The 18856-nt window shown below is 36.8% G+C and overlaps 1 protein-coding gene across 2 annotated transcripts in view; it reads right to left on the reverse strand.

Annotated features, from left to right (window-relative positions):
* Nucleotides 1–1211: 1211 nt before the first annotated feature.
* ZNF385B (zinc finger protein 385B) overlaps nt 1212–18856 on the reverse strand; it is a 155808-nt gene continuing 138163 nt past the window's right edge. For both annotated transcript variants that reach the window (XM_053471017.1, XM_053471019.1), the window contains 5 exons: nt 18390–18531; nt 7267–7506; nt 5246–5424; nt 4498–4599; nt 1212–2585 (listed from right to left, as the gene is read on the reverse strand). In XM_053471017.1, coding sequence (XP_053326992.1) covers nt 2373–2585; nt 4498–4599; nt 5246–5424; nt 7267–7506; nt 18390–18531 — 876 coding nt within the window. In that variant the 3' untranslated portion in view covers nt 1212–2372. The remainder of the gene's footprint in view (nt 2586–4497; nt 4600–5245; nt 5425–7266; nt 7507–18389; nt 18532–18856) is intronic.

The raw sequence follows: 18856 nt of genomic DNA on the forward strand, positions 1-18856 counted from the left end.
ATTGTTTTTTGCCAATAAGTCATCAAACCCATAGTTAAAGGCATCTACACATAAAGGTGCTTATGTGCATAAGTATGTGAGTGTGTGTGTACATGTACAGTATGTACAATTTGTCCAAGAGAATTTGTGTACATGTAATGTGTTTGTGTCTGGGGAGCATATTGAGCAGGACTGTTTGACTGTTCTCATTTGGGACCCTTGTCCCATAATCCTAGTATACTTTTCCTTCTTGATGATTTATTGTAAAACTGAGAAATTAGAAAATGCAGACTTCATGCAATGTATGGAGAGGTACAAACTATTTTCTTGATTTAAATATGCCTACACCACATTGAATCCTGATGCCTATACCACTAAAGCCACAACCACATTAAGGTACACCCTACCTTAAAGGGACTCTTCAGTGCCTAAATTGGAAGTCAACTTGTATGTTTGCAAAATAAGCTGGAATAAGCCCCAGTCGTTAGTAATATTAACTGTGCTTGTGAAATATGACTCTAAAATTAAATGTCAGGTCTAGTATAATCAAGCTTCTAATCTATAGGAACATCCAAATTAGACACATGATCTTCCTGTTCCCTCTACGGCATTACAGTTTTATACTTTATTTATTAGTACCTATAGATTTGTTGAGGAACCTAGAATTGATGACCTACTAGAATTCTTATATTTAACTAGGTGTTTTCATCTGCCATCTGGGTTCTCGTTGAAGCCAGCCATTTATAATACATAGTGAAATTGTTGACCAGATTTTCCCATAACAAAAAACATACAAAAAAACTAGGTCTAATGAATTGGCCTTGCAAAGCACTTCTTTCTATGTCTGTTTCAATGTTAATATGTGTTGCTTGGTGCTTGCAAGCCTGCATATTTTATAGCGTATCCAATTTTAAATCACCTTCAACTGCTCTTCCTCATGGCAACATCATACTATAATACAAATTATTTTTTTAGACCAAAGACAGTTAATATTTTTAGGTCTATTGAATTTTTATGATTTTGAGGCCAATATGGGTCTTTTCTGCAAATTTAAAATAACCGTGTAATTGCACATTTGTAACTACCTATTGATATTTCATTTTGTTGTATTTTGTATTTTTCAGAAGCACATTAAAATGTCTATTAATGGCTAAACTCATGTTTGTGCTATGTCTACTGCCCCCTAGTGGTTATTTCTTTGAACTACCAGCATTACAATAAACACAGAGATATATGGCATTTTTGTGGAGTTTTATTGGAAAGGTACATTACAAAAGTACACAGAAATTGAAACCATGAAACGATTGCAGAATAAAACGATTTAAGTAAATGTGCTTCAAAAAACTTTATTTTGTGCTCCATTGTTTTATGTGCTGTAACAATCAAATATTCAACACTGCAATATGCATCCTTATAAATTAACACATCTTGAGTAAATTGCCAGTGTTATGACTTGTTTTCCCAATTGAAAACACACAAATATTCATATATAAGTATATATACATATATTTTACCTCTGTACATTATTGCATTCAGAGCCACAAAAATAATACTTTGTTAGTGTAAACCAAAAAAACAACCTTTTGTATGAACAATGTTGTCACCTTATCTGGCATATGGTGGTATTTATCTTGTAATAATAAATTAAGTCTTAAGGAAGCTAAAATCAAAGCTATAAGTTAGACAAAAAAAATAAATATATCATGACAATTTGATATTATATGGCTTTTCTATAGGTTTCCCATCTATTAGAACAAAGTCATTGAACAATTCATCAATGCAGAGCTGCTTTTTACCTGTAACACAGCAATTTAATGCCATAACAGCATCTAAATTCTATAACAGTACAAGACAAAAACAATATTTGGGTCTAAAACAATGTTACACAATCTTTGTTAACTATATCACACTTAGGAATACTTCATGTCATCCATAGATTTGGTGTTATCCACAATAAAGCACTTATTAGTCTATATATCCCACGCTTCAAAATGGACATTTGGATTCCAAACATCTATATGTACATCAAAGGTCTAAAGGACCCTTGTTTTCAAGTTGGCCAGTAGTAAAAAAAAAATGAAAGAACTTTCATATTTGTTGTCACCAAGAAATGATGACAAGAAAAACACGGATACAGCGCTATGTGAGCTTATGAAAAGCTTTCTTCACATCCCATGGCCCATAATTATTTGTAGAGTAACGGTTATGGAGCTTTTGATTGCAAATCTGCATGAAAATTATGTTTATGAAGCTTTTGAGAGAAGAACTGAGTGGCAAGATCTATATAATCTTTAGATATAATTCCCAGATAGTCCCATCAAAACAGACCAGGCATTTATGGAACACAAGATCCTATGCATTTGTCTCTTGCTGTCGTTTCCGTCGGATTATAGTCAATAAGGGGCGAAGAGAATGGATGCGGTTGTTGCTCGAATTGAACCGTGCCCTGCTCTTAGAAATGTTGGAGCTAAACTGTGTCCCTGAAACAGAGAACTTGGGGGACGAGGTGGCAAGGAAAATGTAGAAGACATAGCTGCTGCAATAGGCGATGAAAGAAATGTTGGTGCTAGAGGTTTGATCATGTCTTTTTGGAATGCAAGCTTTGCCTAAAAGAAAAGAAAGAAGAAGAAAAAATATTAACTTTGAGAATATTGATATCGTATGCAGTTCAATATGAATCAGCTGACATGTACAAACTCACATAGACACAAATATAATGGGAAAACAAATTTTAAAAACATTAGCTGTGGGTGACCCACGAGTCAATTAATACACCATTAATACACCAAATAATAATTGTTAAACTACAATGTTTAATCACACAGTGTTTGAAGTGAAAGTAATTATCACTTCTACTAAATATTCAACTGAAAATAACACAATCACGGCATTTACTCATAATTCAAATTCACAGCACCGGGTTTGCAGATCCGCATTTTTCTTTCCTTTTAATATGAAGCATTGCATTTTTGCTTGGGACTTGGTTATGCACTTTAAGACTCCAACACTCTCCCGTGTTTTAGAGCTTTACAGCCTGAATCTAAACGGCTGTCCTCTTTTGTTTTTTAAACATATCTGTCCTATCCAACAAGTCTAATGAACATGACAATAGAACGGCCTTGACCAACATTTCAATAATAAGAAATTACATAGCTCTTTCCAATTTTGCACTAACCAGGGAAAAAAATTCCTTCTTGACCCCAAAATGGCAGTCAGATTTCTCCTTGGATCAATAAGCTGTTTCCCCATAATTAAAGATTATATCCCCGAATATTATGTTTTTCCAGGTATCCATCCAGTTGCAGTTTAAACGTCTGTACAGACTCTGATAAAACTACATCTGCAGGCAGAGAAATCCACATCCTTACTGTCCTTACTGTAAAAAACCCTTTCCTCTGCTTTAGTCTAAATCTCCTTTCTTCCAGTCTAAATGCATGACCACGTGTCCTATGCATAGTCCTGTTTATGAACAGATTTCCACACAATGGTTTGTATTGGCCCCGAATATATTTATATAACGTTATCATATCCCCTCTGAGGCGATGATTTTCTAAACTAAACAGATTTAAATTAGTTAACCTTTCTTCATAACTATAGTGCTCCATTCCTTTTATTAATTTTGTAGCCCGCCTCTGCACCCTTTCTAGTGCTATGATATCCTTCTTTAGAAAAGGTGTCCAAAATTGCACAGCATATTCAGGGTGCGGTCTTACCATTGATTTATACAGAGGCAAAATTATATCTTTATCCCGCGACTTGATGCCCCTTTTTATACACGACAATACCTTACTGGCCTTAGCAACCGCAGACTGACATTGCACATTGTTGCCTAGTTTGTTGTCTATAACAATTCCCAAATCCTTCTCATTTGTCGTTACCCCTAAATGTAAAGAATTAAGTATGGGTTGGGTTGCTTGCCTTTAACCTACAATACCTCTAAAACCCAGGATGAGCTTGAAGTTTCCACTTTTTTTTAATTAAAGCAATGAGAGCAGGAGAAAGTCAGCGGAAAGATAAAAGGACTGTTGGATGTAAAACAGGGCTACGGCTGAGCAGAACCTCATTTACATCACCCAAATACTTACCTCCCTTTGCAATGGAATATATATTCTATGCGTGCCTCAGCTCCAAATTTGTTGAAAACCTACCCAAACTATATTTAATTGTATTTGTTGCATTTAATTGTATTAAATTGTCAAAATATTGTCAACATGCTGGAATCTGTGGAATCTACTTTATTTGCATCATCCTTTGTTACCTCTATAAATAGAAAACAGTGAGGAGGAGTATAGGTAAACTCCTTGTGAACATAACTTTCAAATTATTCATATTTTGGTGTAACTCAGGTACATTTAACAAAATAATAGACAGACAGACCACTTAGAGACACTTGGCGAAAATATTTCCTGCAACTTCTTGTCCAAAGCTATAAAAAGTCAGAAGCACTCAATATGTTTGTACAGAAGTAAAGCTACCATTAATTGATATGACCTCATTGAACATTGCATATGTACTCACCGCTAAAATACTAGGACTTCGCTGAAGTTTGTTGTATGGGCTATATTTAGGCTTTGTTGGCTTTCCTGCTACTCTGTCCTTGTGTCTTCTGCTGGAAATGTGCTAAAGTAATCATAAAATACTTTGTTAGTTTCACAAAAAAATTGGCTATTTTTATATCTACAGAAATGTCAAGACACAATAGGCCTTTACATCTTCTGAAAAGCAAGCAGGTATTTTCAACTATGTTTTGTAACTGTGGGTCGTTAGGAACATTTTGCACAAAGTTCTGGACACATAAAGTAGTCATTTTATAAAATAATATAAAATGTGAAGCAAAAGACCATGCAATCAATTTAAATGAATTTTGGAAGTATAATTATTGAGAATCACTTCTGAAGATGTTGTAGAGACTTCTTAAAGAAGATAACAAAATAGTACCAAAAGGATACTTTCACAAAAAAAATGCATATTATATAAACATAGTTCACATACAGTTTATGAATTAATGTTGATGTTTCCAATCAAAATCAAAAGGCTATAAAATGGGCTATTTACCTCAACCAATTCCGACTTTGTTTTCACGTGGAGCAAAACATCATTACACGAAACTCACCTCCCTCATTCAAACTCATTTTTTAAAAGGATATTTTTCAGTAGAAAACCAACCCTGTAATATGTTTTTAATATAGCTGTTCTCACTAACATATTGTGATTATTCCAATCGATTAAAGTCTTGTTTGATCAGAGTCTTATTTGATGACATTACCTGCTTTAGTTGAATTTCCGAGTTCACATGCACATCACAGATCTCACAATGAAATGTTTTGTTCTGTAAACCTGACCCTTTGCTACCGTTTTGAAGTTTTAGTCTGGATCCGGATCTGGGATAGGATTTTATGGGACCTGCACCATTTCGTGCTTCAAGCATTGTCTTGTGTTTAGAACCTTAAGACAAAAACAAAAGAAAGAAAATAAGGATGCACCGATAAAAGATTTTATTCATTTTCCTGCTAATTTAAAATATTGTTTTGTGGTTCCGTTGCATTGATAAATTCAGAGAAGGTAAGATATTTTAAATAACATTGCTGCCCTTTTTGCAACTCTGCATCATGACATCAGAAAAAGTATTTTTCACCATTTTTCCATCAGGGATGCAGTTTTAGATTTTCTACCAGCAGATCCCGAAGTATTATTTTAACCTCTTACGGATCAGATTTTCCACTACTGAACATTATAATATGACATATATATATATATATATATATATATATATATATATACACATACACAGGGCCGGCCCAAGACAAAATGCCTCCTGGGGTGAAGTTTAAAATGCCGCCCCCCCCCATTATCTACCCTGCCGCCCCCCCATTATCTACCCTTCCTCTCCCTCCCTCCCTATTATCTACCCTACCCCCCCTTGTACTTACCTTTCAGCAGTACTGCGACGAGTCCCCCTGCTTGGTCCCGGTGCCGGCTTGCACCGAGACCGAGCTAGATGGCTCGCAGAGGAGAGAGAGAGGGGCACAGAGCGGGTACTGGCAACTGGTAAGTAAAAACCACTTGGTGCCCCTCTCTCTCTCTTCCGCTTAAAAAAAAAAAAGGGCTCTTTGCTGCCCCTTCAAAAGTGCCTGGAGCAGTTGCCCCACTCGGCTCCATTGTCGGGCCGGCTCTGTACATACATATCACACTTTAATCATAACATTTCCCAAAGTTAACTCTTCCAACTTGGAATTGTATCAGGGACTCAATCTTGTTGGGCTGCTCGGGGGGGGGGGGCTGTCATTGCATGTGATCCTTTTAATTGGGTAAGTAACCCCTACCAGATTTCACTTGGGGATTATCACATTCTGGTCCAACTCTGGATTGAGTGGGGGTTTAATGCCTTCCACAAGTTGGATCCCAGGTTAATTTGAACTGCTACTGTTTATTTGTAGAAGTGCCCCCTTCTATGTGATTAAGTCACATTTGTAACATATTTGATTTGAATAGTCAAATACAGCTAGCAGACAAGTAACACAATTACTTTTTAATTACTTTTGCCCATCTTAGTAATTATTATAATCGTTTGCATCAGCAGCAATTTTTAAAGTGTTTTTTTGGATTAAGTAGTAAAATAAGGTACAGCTTAATTAAATGTTTCACGTTTCTAATTTTTGTTGAGAATATGCTGTAATAGTTTGTCCACAGCGTTCTTGAATTCGTTTAAGTGGGTCATATTAAATTAGAGTAATTATTCTGTATTAAATGTTACAGTAATTATTCTTTTCTTGGAAGGTATACCAACTTAATAATAAAACAAACTTTTAAGAAGCCTTATATGTTTCTATAGCAACAAACTATAAGGGTCTGCTTTTGTGTCTCATGACAATGAAGCATTTTCTTTCAAATTTTAACTTTTTACAAGATTAAAGAGATATTTTGAAAATTGTGTGGCCATTCAGTAGTACTAGAATTTGTTCTAATGCTACAATTAATTAACCCCTTAAGGACAATGGGCGGTCCCTAAACCCATTGAAAACAATGCATTTTGAGCCCGTACATGTACGGGCTTTGTCATTAAGGGTTTATAGAAAGTTAAATTTATCAGATTTGGTGGAACAGCACCTTTAATAAATATATATCCATCTTCTGGATCTGCCCTCCTGTTCCGACACATTTAACACACTGTCCCGCCACTAGAAAGTTTATGGGATCCATTGGATCCTTTTTTTCAATGTCAACATTTTTTTTAATGAAAGTTCATTTTCACATAAAAATAGATACTATCTTTTAACAGTGTGTTACCTGTGTTGTGTGCTTCTAGTTGTGACAAGGAATTGACTGCTACTTTGCATAGTGAACAGTACAGTAGCTTCTTGGCTTTTTCCTCTTCAGATTCAGAAACGTTTGTGGTTCCGTTTGCATTCTTGATGAGCGTTGCTGGTATCATCGCAGTTACTGCAACCTCGGACTTGGCAATGAATGTTCGAATCTCTGCCATCCCATGACCTACCAAACTGATGGCTTTTAATTTCTCCTCCTCATCTACAAAAAAAAAAAAAAAAGCAGAGGAGAAATTCACCAAATGTGCAGAAAGTATGACATTTGCATAAAGTTAGTGGCAGAAATAAATTATCTGTAAAGAAGGTTCGGCATCCATGCTTAACGATCAGTCTGTAGAAAATACGTACACCACTATAATTTACTGATTTTCTTTCTTTTGTATTGAAATGTGCAGGCAAGATTGTCAGATAGCTTAGATTTTTTAAATCTTCCTACGCAAAAAGATGTGATGTATTAGGCAGACATCAGAGAACAAGTAGGGACAGACCACATAAATGAGACCATGAGTGTCTTCAAAAGGATAACCAATTGTGTGACACCATTCAAAATCAAAACTAACAAACAAGCCACAAAGCCAGTACAACATGTAGGATCGACTAGTACATTGCACCCAAGAGCAGAGGGTCTGGCTTATAGAACTGCTTCTGAAAGTTTATATGTAATTATGCCAACTAGGTTTACAATTTGTGTAACAAACACTGTTATTGGCATTAGTGAATATACAAGTTGGGCACTTAGTCCAACGCATATAAGTTTGCCCCTGCAAATTAGCCTCCGCTGAAAGGATTCAAATGCCTTTTAGTAAACCGACCGAAAAGTTAAAAAAAAAAAGTCCACTTCAAATATCATCAACGTCCATTAATATCAGGTGCCAAATTATACATGTTTTAATGTCCACTTGAAACCTTTTATCACTTAGGATACAAAATACATATTTTTTTCCCTCAAATTACACTATGATCAAACGTTTGGGGTCACTTTCATGGAAAACAAAGACTTTTCTAGCTGTGCTAACATAATTTGAAAAGATCAATTAGCCTTTTCAACATACACTTGGATTAGCAAATACAACATGCCACTGGAACAGAGGAGAGATGGTTGCCGATAAATATATTCAATTATAAATCAGACATTTCCGCCTACAATAGCCATTTACAACATTAACAATATCTATGCTGTATTTATGATATATTTGATGTTATTTTTTACAAAAGCAAGGAAACTTCAAGTGACTTCAAACTTTTGAATGGTTGTGTTTTTGGAGAATGGTGAGGAGGTCAGGGAGGAGCCTTGCTGCAAGGGATACATTATGTATACTCCATAACGCATGACTGATGATTAGATGGTCCTATGGGCTAAGATTGAGGTCTGAGAACTAAGACAGGGTTGGAACAAGACAGGGCTGAGACAAAACAGGACCGAGACTTTGACCAAACCGGGAGGAGGGGGTCTGAGGCTGGACTGTGAGTAAGAGTGTGACATCAATGAAAGCAACACAATGCAAATAAAAATTCCCTCTGCTTCCCTCCATCCTCGTTTTCGGACATTTGCATGAATTAACGAAATTGGTACATTTTATTAACATTAAAGTTTGCAAAATAGTATTTGGTACCATTATGATAAAGCATACTTGTGGAACATCTTATCTCTACCTGTACTAAAGGTGAGTCTTATTCACAGGGATGGTTTTGTGAAGAACAGATCATGTCAGACCAATCTAATTGCAATTTATGTTGTGAGTAAATGTATAGATCAAGGTGTTGCTGTAGATGTTGTCTATTTAGATTTTGCAAAAGCATTTGACACTGTTCCACACCAGCGGAAATTGCCTTAGTGACAGGGTGCAAAGAGTTGTTGTTAACGGTGAATTCTCAAGCTGGACAACTGTGGTAAGTGGGGTGCCTCAGGGTCCTGTCTTGGGTCCAGTTCTCTTTAACTTATTTATTAATGATCTTGAAATAGATATTGGAAGTCACGTGTCTGTGTTTGCTGATGACACAAAATTAGGTAAGGTTATAAAGTCTGACCAGGTTGTAGCTTCTCTTCAGAATGATTTGGATAAACTAGGGGACTGGTCAAATAAGTGACAGATGAGATTCAATATATATAAGTGTAAGGTAATGCACTTTGGTACCAAAAATAAGCATGCAACTTATACTCTTAAGGGCACTGCACAGGGAAAAGCAGAAAATGAGAAGGACTTAGGTATAATTGCAGACCATAGACTTAGGAACAAAGTGCAGTGCCAGTCAGTGGTTGCAAAAGCCAGAAAGGTATTGGCATGGTATTAAGTCAGGAGATGAAAGTATAATTTTACCTCTTTATAAAGCAATGGTGAGGCCTCACCTTGAATATGCAGTGCAATTTTGGGCACCAGCTTTTAAGAAGGATGTTATAGAGCCGGAGAAAGTGCAGAGGGTGGGCTACAAAGTAATTAGAGGAATGAAGAATTTTACTTATGAAGAAAGACTAGAAAAACGTAACTTGTTTTCACTTGAAAAGAGACGTCTAAGAGGGGATCTGATCACATCGTACAAATACATACAAGGTCAGTATAAACAGCTCTCTAGTGATCTATTCACCAAGAGGTCTCTACAAAAGACACGGGGTCATCAGTTGAGACTTGAGGAAAGGAGATTTCCGCATCAGCATAGGAAAGGGTTCTTCACAGTAAGAACAATAAGAATATGGAATTCTCTGCCTAAGGATGTTGTATTATGTAACTCCGGATGGTCTGGAATCTGGATGCTTTTCTGGTTAAGCATAACATAAAGGACTACAACTGTTAAAAGGACAGTAGTATTAGAAAGTTGATCCAGGGAGTAATCTGATCAAATAACTTTGTAAGCAAAACTCAAAATAATGTGGACATTTGTTTCGCCTTTCTTTAGCCTTTAAACAAACATTATTGTTTTATTTTGAATTAAAATGCACATCAGCCCTCAGTGCATTTTTTATTGCATAAGGGATTGTGGGAACTAAATGAAAATGTACGTATAGTGTCCTGGCTGTGCTGTTAGCTAGCGTAAGCAACTATTATTTCAGCATTAAAATATAAAACGGAACAATTTAAAAGCGAAAATGATAAATGCTTTTTAGTGCTGGATTCAATAAATCTTTTGTTGTTATCTAAGGACAGATAAGTAAATCAGCATTTCCTTTTGGATAATAAACAGTCACATTAATGTTATGGTAAGCACATGCAAAAACTAAAGTAACATCTTATCCTTTTAAAGGAAGAAAAGTCTACTGAAATTCTTTCAAATGCATAAGGGTTAAAAATAAATTCTGTTTAGTTATCACCATGAATTCACAAGAGGGTGTTATCATTTAGACTATTAACTGCTTGAGCTGTGCTATTTCTACCAGAAATGGAGCTTCTTCTAAGCTCAGACAGTAAACTTGTCACTCTTAAATACGTCTCAGGGCTTCATGCATGGATTGTAGTTAACACTATGCTTCCTTTTGCAATAAACTTGCTTTGCTCAAATTAGTTGCTAAGAGCCTATATCGTGACTAATACACGTTTCATTGATACTGATCAATGCTTTAAGGTGGCGTCCAGAATAGTACTAAAATAAAGCTTTTCTTTTTTACTACACATGGACCAAAAAAATGGTCTTTGGTCCACTGGTTTTCAGAAAACCAATTTGGAGGTGAAGTGGATGGTTTGTCCAGCTGCCTTGAACAGCTCGGCTTTCAACAATGATACGCAAGACTGGTAAAGGGAGGGCAGGTGGACTGTACAAGAGGGCTACCCTCAATCATGGAGGAGGACGCACTTCCAGCAGTGATAAGCTGACCAAGCAGTCGTGTTAGCTTCTTTGACTGGCTAGGCTGGTGCAGTGGATGTCTGTGCCCAACCTGTCTCTGGGAATCAGACACACTCCTCGAGAAGGTTGAGGCCTTGTGATAGTAATGGTAGTAGTGCTGGAAGTTCATGAAGGGGAACCTGTGATACAATGCTACTTCACAGTGGAAGGAAGAACATATTTAACAGAGAAATTGGAATATGTGTCGCCTGACTCCTCCATATCTGGCTCATAATGTAAATCAATTATGCAAATAATAGTCATCAACTATGACCATATCCTTTTTCACATGGGCAGAAGGCGGAGTAAGGTCCACTCCGGTTGCAAGAGACACCTGACAGTGCCACTCAAAGTTGAGATTGAGTAAACAGACCCCATAGAGTCAATCACCTTCACACATTCACATTGTATGATTCATAACAATTGGTATGAACAGAAAAATATTTGAAATGTCTGCCCTATAGCTCCAAGACAACGGAACATGGAATTCTTGCTTACTGAGGGTGAGTTGATTGAAAGCTATAAAAACGTACTTATTGAGTGAGAGCAAGTTGTCACGTGGTACATTCAATGATATTAAATACACGCTTGGCAATATAGCATGTCTAAAACATTCCTGATCTCAATCCAATAGGTGCAATGTACCGTACCCATCCTAAGCAAAGATATATAAAAATAAGTACATAGGGTGTTACTTTTGAACCTTATCCATGTGACATGTGCAATGTACATAATAACATAAACCCTCAAAAAATCACCACTATATTGTATATGTAAGAAAAAAAAAAAACTGCTTTTAGCGTAAGCAAAAAAATAAAAGAAAAAGGAAAAAGAAAAAGAATTGTTGTGACTGTAAAATCTCAAATAGGAAATCACTTTTATTTACTGCACTAGGGTTACTTATGTGACCTTGCGAGGATGAATGGAGCTCTATAACCTTCTCTAACCTTTTCATAGGCACAAAACAGGATGCAATTACGCCATAGCAACAGAAACTCCAGAACAAAGTGAAGTACGTGTTTGCTACCCTTTCTGTACTGTCACCTACAATCCATATGAAACGCAATTTCTCATTCTCTTTTCATTTCACACTCTGGATTTAGAAGAAAGCCAGCAAGTTTTTTTTCCAAAAAAACAAAAGATTATGGACAGCTACGTTATTTAAGGCGTTGAACACACTTTTCATTGGTATTTTTGTGCTATTTGAACGACGCATCAGAAAAACATAATAATCTTTAATAGAATTAATTTTATTCTAGTATGGACTCATCATAGTTTGAGAGGAATATCCCTAACTTTTAAATAATTATATGCTTTTTAGGGTGTGCTTCCCCATGGTTGAGATTTTGGGGGAGTATTCCAAACACCAATCCAACCAAAGTGTCACTCAACTTTTAAGAAGAAAGTTATTTCTAGGATTCACATGTACCAGTTTGGTATCAAATTAGTGTTTCTCACTGCAGGAGCAGAAAAAGCAAATTAGATGGCAGGCAAATAAAACGTAAGTAGCCGGGTTGCTAGTTGTTACAGGGATAACATCTGGGTGCAATAATGTTCAGTTAATTAGCTGCTCAGTAGCGCATAGTAGTGTAAGAGTTAGGGTGTGTACACCCTTCTAGCAGGTACATTTTAAGTTGTTTGGACTGCATACAATTAAAAAGGAGATTTAAGTTTTCTGCAAGAAGCTGTAATTGGTTTGGCTTCCAATCTCCTTACATTATACACTCATATATATATATATATATATATATATATACACACCGATCAGCAAGTGAACATTTCATCCTCAAAGTTGATTAGAAGCAGGAAAAATGGGCAACTGTAAGGATCTGAGCGAGTTTGACAAGGGCCAAATTGTGATGGCTAGACGGCTGGGTCAGAGCATCTCCAAAACTGCACCTCTTGTGGGGTGTTCCCAGTCTGCAGTGGTCAGTGCCTATCAAAGGTGGTCCAAGCAAGGAACCAGCGACAGGGTCATGGACAGCCAAGGCTCATTGATGCAAAAGGGGGCGAAGGCTGCTCGTGTGGTCAAATCCAACAGACAAGTTACTGTAGCTGAAACAGACAGACAAGTTACTGTCAAATTGCTGAAAAAGTTAATGCTGGTTCTGATAGAAAGGTGTCAGAACACACAGCACATCACAGTTTGTTGTGTATGAGGCTGTGCAGCCGCAGACCACTCAGACTGCCTATGCTGTGCTTTCAGTGATGTCCTCTCACTGGATCCTTCAATCCATTTAGGGTTCATGCCATGTTATGTTCGCAGAGATGTGGACAAAGATAGAACATAAAAGATAGAAGATTAAGAACAAGAAGATTTGGAAGTGGTCGGCAGAAGCGGAAATAGTCGGCAGAGAAGGTAGGGAAACATTTAGAGAGCGTGAGAGAGTGAATTAGAATAATAGCGTGAGTGTGAGAGAGTGAGAGGGTGAGAATGTAAATGACTGTTGGAACCGGGCAATGAATTTCGCTCCCAAATTAAAAATGCACACCGATTTTTGTCTAAACCGTATGGGCAGGAAAACGAATGGGATAAAACAAAGACAATCTTGTTTATCTATGTTTGATATACTTTATATTATATAATCGTGCCAATGAGATATTAATAAGGTATATCTCAGTTATATATTTTGTCTTTGATCAAATATATTTATATAGTCATCAAGGATTATAAGAATAATTGAGCAAAACAAAGTGAAATAATGGGAAAAGTACTGCACAAACAGGTCAGTTGCTGTCATTGAGAAATTCGGCATAGACCTGCGCCAGTGAAATAATGGAAAAGAAAAAAAGGAGGAAAATAAATAGTGAAAAAGAAAAACGGAGCTGCTATAATCATCAAGGAAAAGGCCGTTCCTAACGAGTGCAGTAAGATAAAGACAAACTGGTGACAGCGTTACTGAAATTAGTAGACTAAGAGACTGGAATTAAATTGATATAAAATGCAGTTTCAATATAAAATATATATAAATAAAAAATAAATATATTATATCGACATCAAATATAAATAAATAAAAAAAATGACCAACTGAGGACTGTTGGAATTTCCAATTTCATTACGGATGGTAATATGTGGAGCCGACTGAATGTCAATGCACATGAATATCCCCTTTTATGGAACAAACATCTCCCCAAAGGTTTTGGGTGTTCACAAAAGGAATAGCCTGCTTTGTTTCATTTTTACCATCAACAAATAACTAATAGAATATAATTCGAAAGATAAAAAATAATTCACAAACGAATGTAATATAAAAAATGTGTATAAGATGTATCTTTTCAAAATGTTCATTTTGTAAGTGAAGCTACAGAAATAAAAGCTTGACTGGAGTCTCAATAAACGGCACACATATAATTTGCCTCCCCCTGTTCAGAAGCAAACTGTTTCCAATTATGCTTAATGGTTTTTGAAGTGCAAAAATTCCTTGCAAAAACACAAATGTTTCCTCCAGAAAACTGCCTTGTTGGATTACATCATTTTTAATGTGGTAGTGCTGGCTGGCCGCTGTCATGAACACTATGTACCAGTAGAACCCAGCGTTAGAAGACCAGCAGCACTGGGTCACTCTGTCTCCAGCAGCTATAGCAGGCCAACTATCGGCTCACGTGCAGAGTAAGGGATTCCTAAAACAGGCAATTTTGGAGTCATGTGTTCTGTCTACTTAAACAGCTAACACCTGTGCTCAGTTGTGCCAGCTCTACAAGAGACAGTCTTTCCTTCAGACCCTTGTCCTGATCCCACTGACTGCCCTCATGTTGCTGAACATTAGCTTGTTTTAACCACAGATTCCTGAGACCTTGTCAGACATATGGCTCGTGATTAGCTTGCATATTGTCTCTGTTCCTGGTTACAGTCCATTTTTACATCGTGTCCAGTAGTTGACCAATCCCGGTTTGATCTATTGGCTTTCCAGACTACACTTCTGTCTCTTGTATGTGATATCAGGTATTTGCCTTTCAATCTTGGTCTGTCTAATGCTGGGTTCTCTCAGTGCTACCCTCTGTCAGGCTATGTGTCCTGCTGTATCTTGTTGCCCATCTGAAGTGTTCATGAACTCTTGCTGTGTTACCAGTTACATTCCTATACACCTGCAGTGTCCCTTTACTCGTCTAGTGTTCTCATTTTCATTAGACCTAGGTGTGCAAGTGCATGGTCGATACAGTTTTCAGAGCCATTTTCTGGACAATCTTTGAAAGGTTGCTCTTGGGGGTGCAATCAGGGCCATGGTTTAATAATTGGCAGCAAAAATATTTTGTGCTTCATTAGAGAAAGAAACAAAAAAATCACAGACAAACGGCAGGAGAGAGGGGGACACGAAAAGTAGAGATAAAAAGAGAGAGAAAAGTAGATGAAAGAAAAGAGGCAAGTGGGGACAAGACAAAGGAGGGAGATAAGAGAAAGGAGGAAGAGATTGAAGAGAAATAAGAAAAGAGAAAAAGAAAAGAAATAAGGGTTTTACACGCTCTCTCACTTTTGTGTTCTGTCTTACTCTCTGCTTCAAGCTCTTCCTTCTCTCTTAATGCCTTTGTCAATCCCACACAAAATAATATATTATACTAACAGGGAATAACCACATTAACCCTCTGTTTCTACAACCAGTATGGGTATGGCATATTTAGCTAAATGTGTATGTGTGTCATACCAACATTATATGAACATACATATAAACACATATATGTTACAGATACAGATAGTAAAGGATCTGTCAGGTTAACATTGAGCAAATTGGGGAGAGTTATCTAAAAGGTATGTTATATGTTCAATAAGAATTATGATTCTGACAAACCGATAAAGAATCTTTGAATATGCTATATACAGTAACACAAACGTACAATCACAAGTTAATTCATTTTGGAAAATCTAGATGCTGCTTTAACTGAGAAACATTGATTATTATTTTTTTTTATAGTGCCATCATATTCTGTAGCGCTGTACAATGGGTAGACAGGACATAACAAGTAGTGCATAACAGACTAATTTGACTTACAGAACAACAGGTGAGGAGGGCTCTGACCAGACAAGCTTACAATCTAGAGATCTAACATATTGCCTGCTGGTGATCAAGTATTGATAGATAAAATCTGCATGTTTGCAATTGTATATTGGTAAATAATAAACATGCACAAATGGGACAAAAAATAATGCAGACAAATTTTTCGGTCCGTATTTGGCCGATTTTCTTTCGGGCAACGCATTTCATTCCTCGATTGGATGATCCGGGAGGACGTCACAGCAGCGGCACCATTTTGGCAGGAAGTTGCTGCCGGGTTATGTCCATGGAGATGCGGATAAAGAAAGAATATAGCAGATAGAAGATAGAATAGAGAAGATGAAAAAGATGCGGAAGTGGTCGGCAGAGAAGGTAGGGAAACATTTAGAGAGCTTGAGAAAGAGTGAACGAGAAGTAGAGTGAGTGCTGCAGGTGGTCACATATGCACCAAAGGGACACATGGGAGAACGGCTACTGGGTAGGGGGATAACTACAACCAACTATATGAATAGACAGTAACTATACATAAAAACATACAGTATCAATAACCTGAACAAAATAGAGAAAATATAATAACACGGGTATCAGAGTAAGCATATATTAACAGGTCTGTGTCGCATTACAGATGGCATTCAACAGTACTACGGATGCTGCATTTAGTTACAAAAGTGTTTTTACCAGAGGAGGTGAAACACCAGTTGAGATGTGTTCCATGTTTATAAAGACATAATTGCTTACAGCTTTGAACTGCATTTCCCAATTTTCTCTAACCAGTACGTGACAAGCAATCACCTACTGATTGAGCTAGGACCTTGTATAGACTGTGCCCATGCCTGGTGGGAAAATAAGCCAGTGCGTGGTGTCATTCTTTGCAAAGACACATTATCCGCACAGGGCAATGTCTAATTTTCTCCAACAGAGAAGAGTAAAGTAATATTTTATTACTTGCTTGATATTCCATTTGGCATTGAAGCATGACAGTAAAATCATGTTGAAATGTTTTTTTCCCCTGGAAACAGATAAACTGTGATGATCTATATGAAATTCATCCACAAAGGATGCTACTGCATCAGCATGTAGCCCTTGAACACTGAATGACAGAAAACATAACATCAGATAAGGAACAGTTTTGGGCTGATATTGTTTTCAATTTAGTAAAAAATGAATATTCCACAACTTTCACATCAATGGGAACTGCACCAAATTCTGCAGCACTACTGTACCAATTACGACAAAAGCCACCTGCTGTCCGACCACTGTGTTATACATACATATATACAAACTATTATTATTATATTTTATTTATATAGTGCCAACAATTTACACACCGCTTAATACAATACATATGTATGACAAGACTAGAATTGACAGACAGACAAACCGATACATTAGGTGGAGAGGGCCCTGCTCGCAAGCTTACAACTAAAACATTGGTGACCTTTTAGTTACTGATCTAAACAGCATTGCTAATGCCACAACACATCCAATTTTTCTTAATCTGAGGTAGCACATTTGTATCTTCACCAGTTCTTCACCACTCATAAATACTGTTAAATATTTACCTTTAGAACATTGCAATGATTAAATTGAGTTGAAATAAAGGATAATTTGCACTTGACATGCCCCTACCCCAGACTGAATTGAGTAAATGTGGTTTTTGCATTTCTGTTAAAATGCTATTTTATGACATATGGTCTAAAATACTAAGTAAACTATGTAATCTCTAAACAACAGTGTTGTGTGCCTAAGAGAGCGAGAGAGGGAGAGAGAGCGAGAGAGGAGAAGAGGAAGAAACAACAAGTAGAAGAGAGAGCTAAAGAGAGTAGCGAGAGTGAGAGATAGGAAAGTAGAAGAGAGTGTAAGGGAGAGGAGGAAGTAGAGAGAATAAGAACAGTGAAAGAGAGTGATAAAAGGAAGACTTGTGAAAGAGAAGAGGAAAAAAGAAGACAGAGAGATGGGAGAAGAAGTAGAAAGAGGGGAAGAGGAACTAGAGAAAGATGAGGAAGAGGAAGCTGATTTTGATTCCAGTTGTCCCCATACTAGGACCTCTAACCAAATGGCTATTGACGTTACATTTTTTACAATATGTTTCCGAAGTGGAGATTACCCATTTTCATGTATTGCATACTAAATCTGCCTGATACGCCTGCAATACATGCATACTGTGTGTAATCATGTTACTCTTGCAGATCATGCTTCTTCATGCATTACAATGGTATGTATGTATTTTCACCAGCATCATGATATCACATTATCAATGAAAAGAACCAAAACTTTTATTGACCTGATTTGTGGTTCGCAGATGAGCTCATAACTGCCTTTGCACTGTCCTTGGAGGAAGCAGTTTTCCGCTTATTTTTTGTTGTCTCTAGTGCTTTGAGCTTCTTGGCATGTTTACTGCCTTTGTAATGGGCCTCGGCTTGGCTCTACAAAGGAAAACAAATCAGGCTTATTCTGGTGTTTTAACACACAAAAAAATGATGGGGTGTATGATAAATGACAATAACACAAAATTCACAATCTACAAAATCAACAATATCTCTGTAGTCTTTTGTACTTTTAATATTCAATGATATATGGAAATATCTGTATCTGAAATACCAACTTAAATCTCTATAAATTATATAATCTATAGGTCATTGACTGTAAATGGAGTAAGTAATGCTTTTGAGTGCCACTCAAATAGTTAAAAAACACAAAAATATCTGTGGTTTCCTGACACACATTAAAGTGTTAGTGTTAGCTCAGGAT

This window comes from Spea bombifrons, chromosome 7 (assembly GCF_027358695.1).
Source record: "Spea bombifrons isolate aSpeBom1 chromosome 7, aSpeBom1.2.pri, whole genome shotgun sequence".
In the NCBI taxonomy this organism is placed as follows: Eukaryota; Metazoa; Chordata; class Amphibia; order Anura; family Pelobatidae; genus Spea; species Spea bombifrons.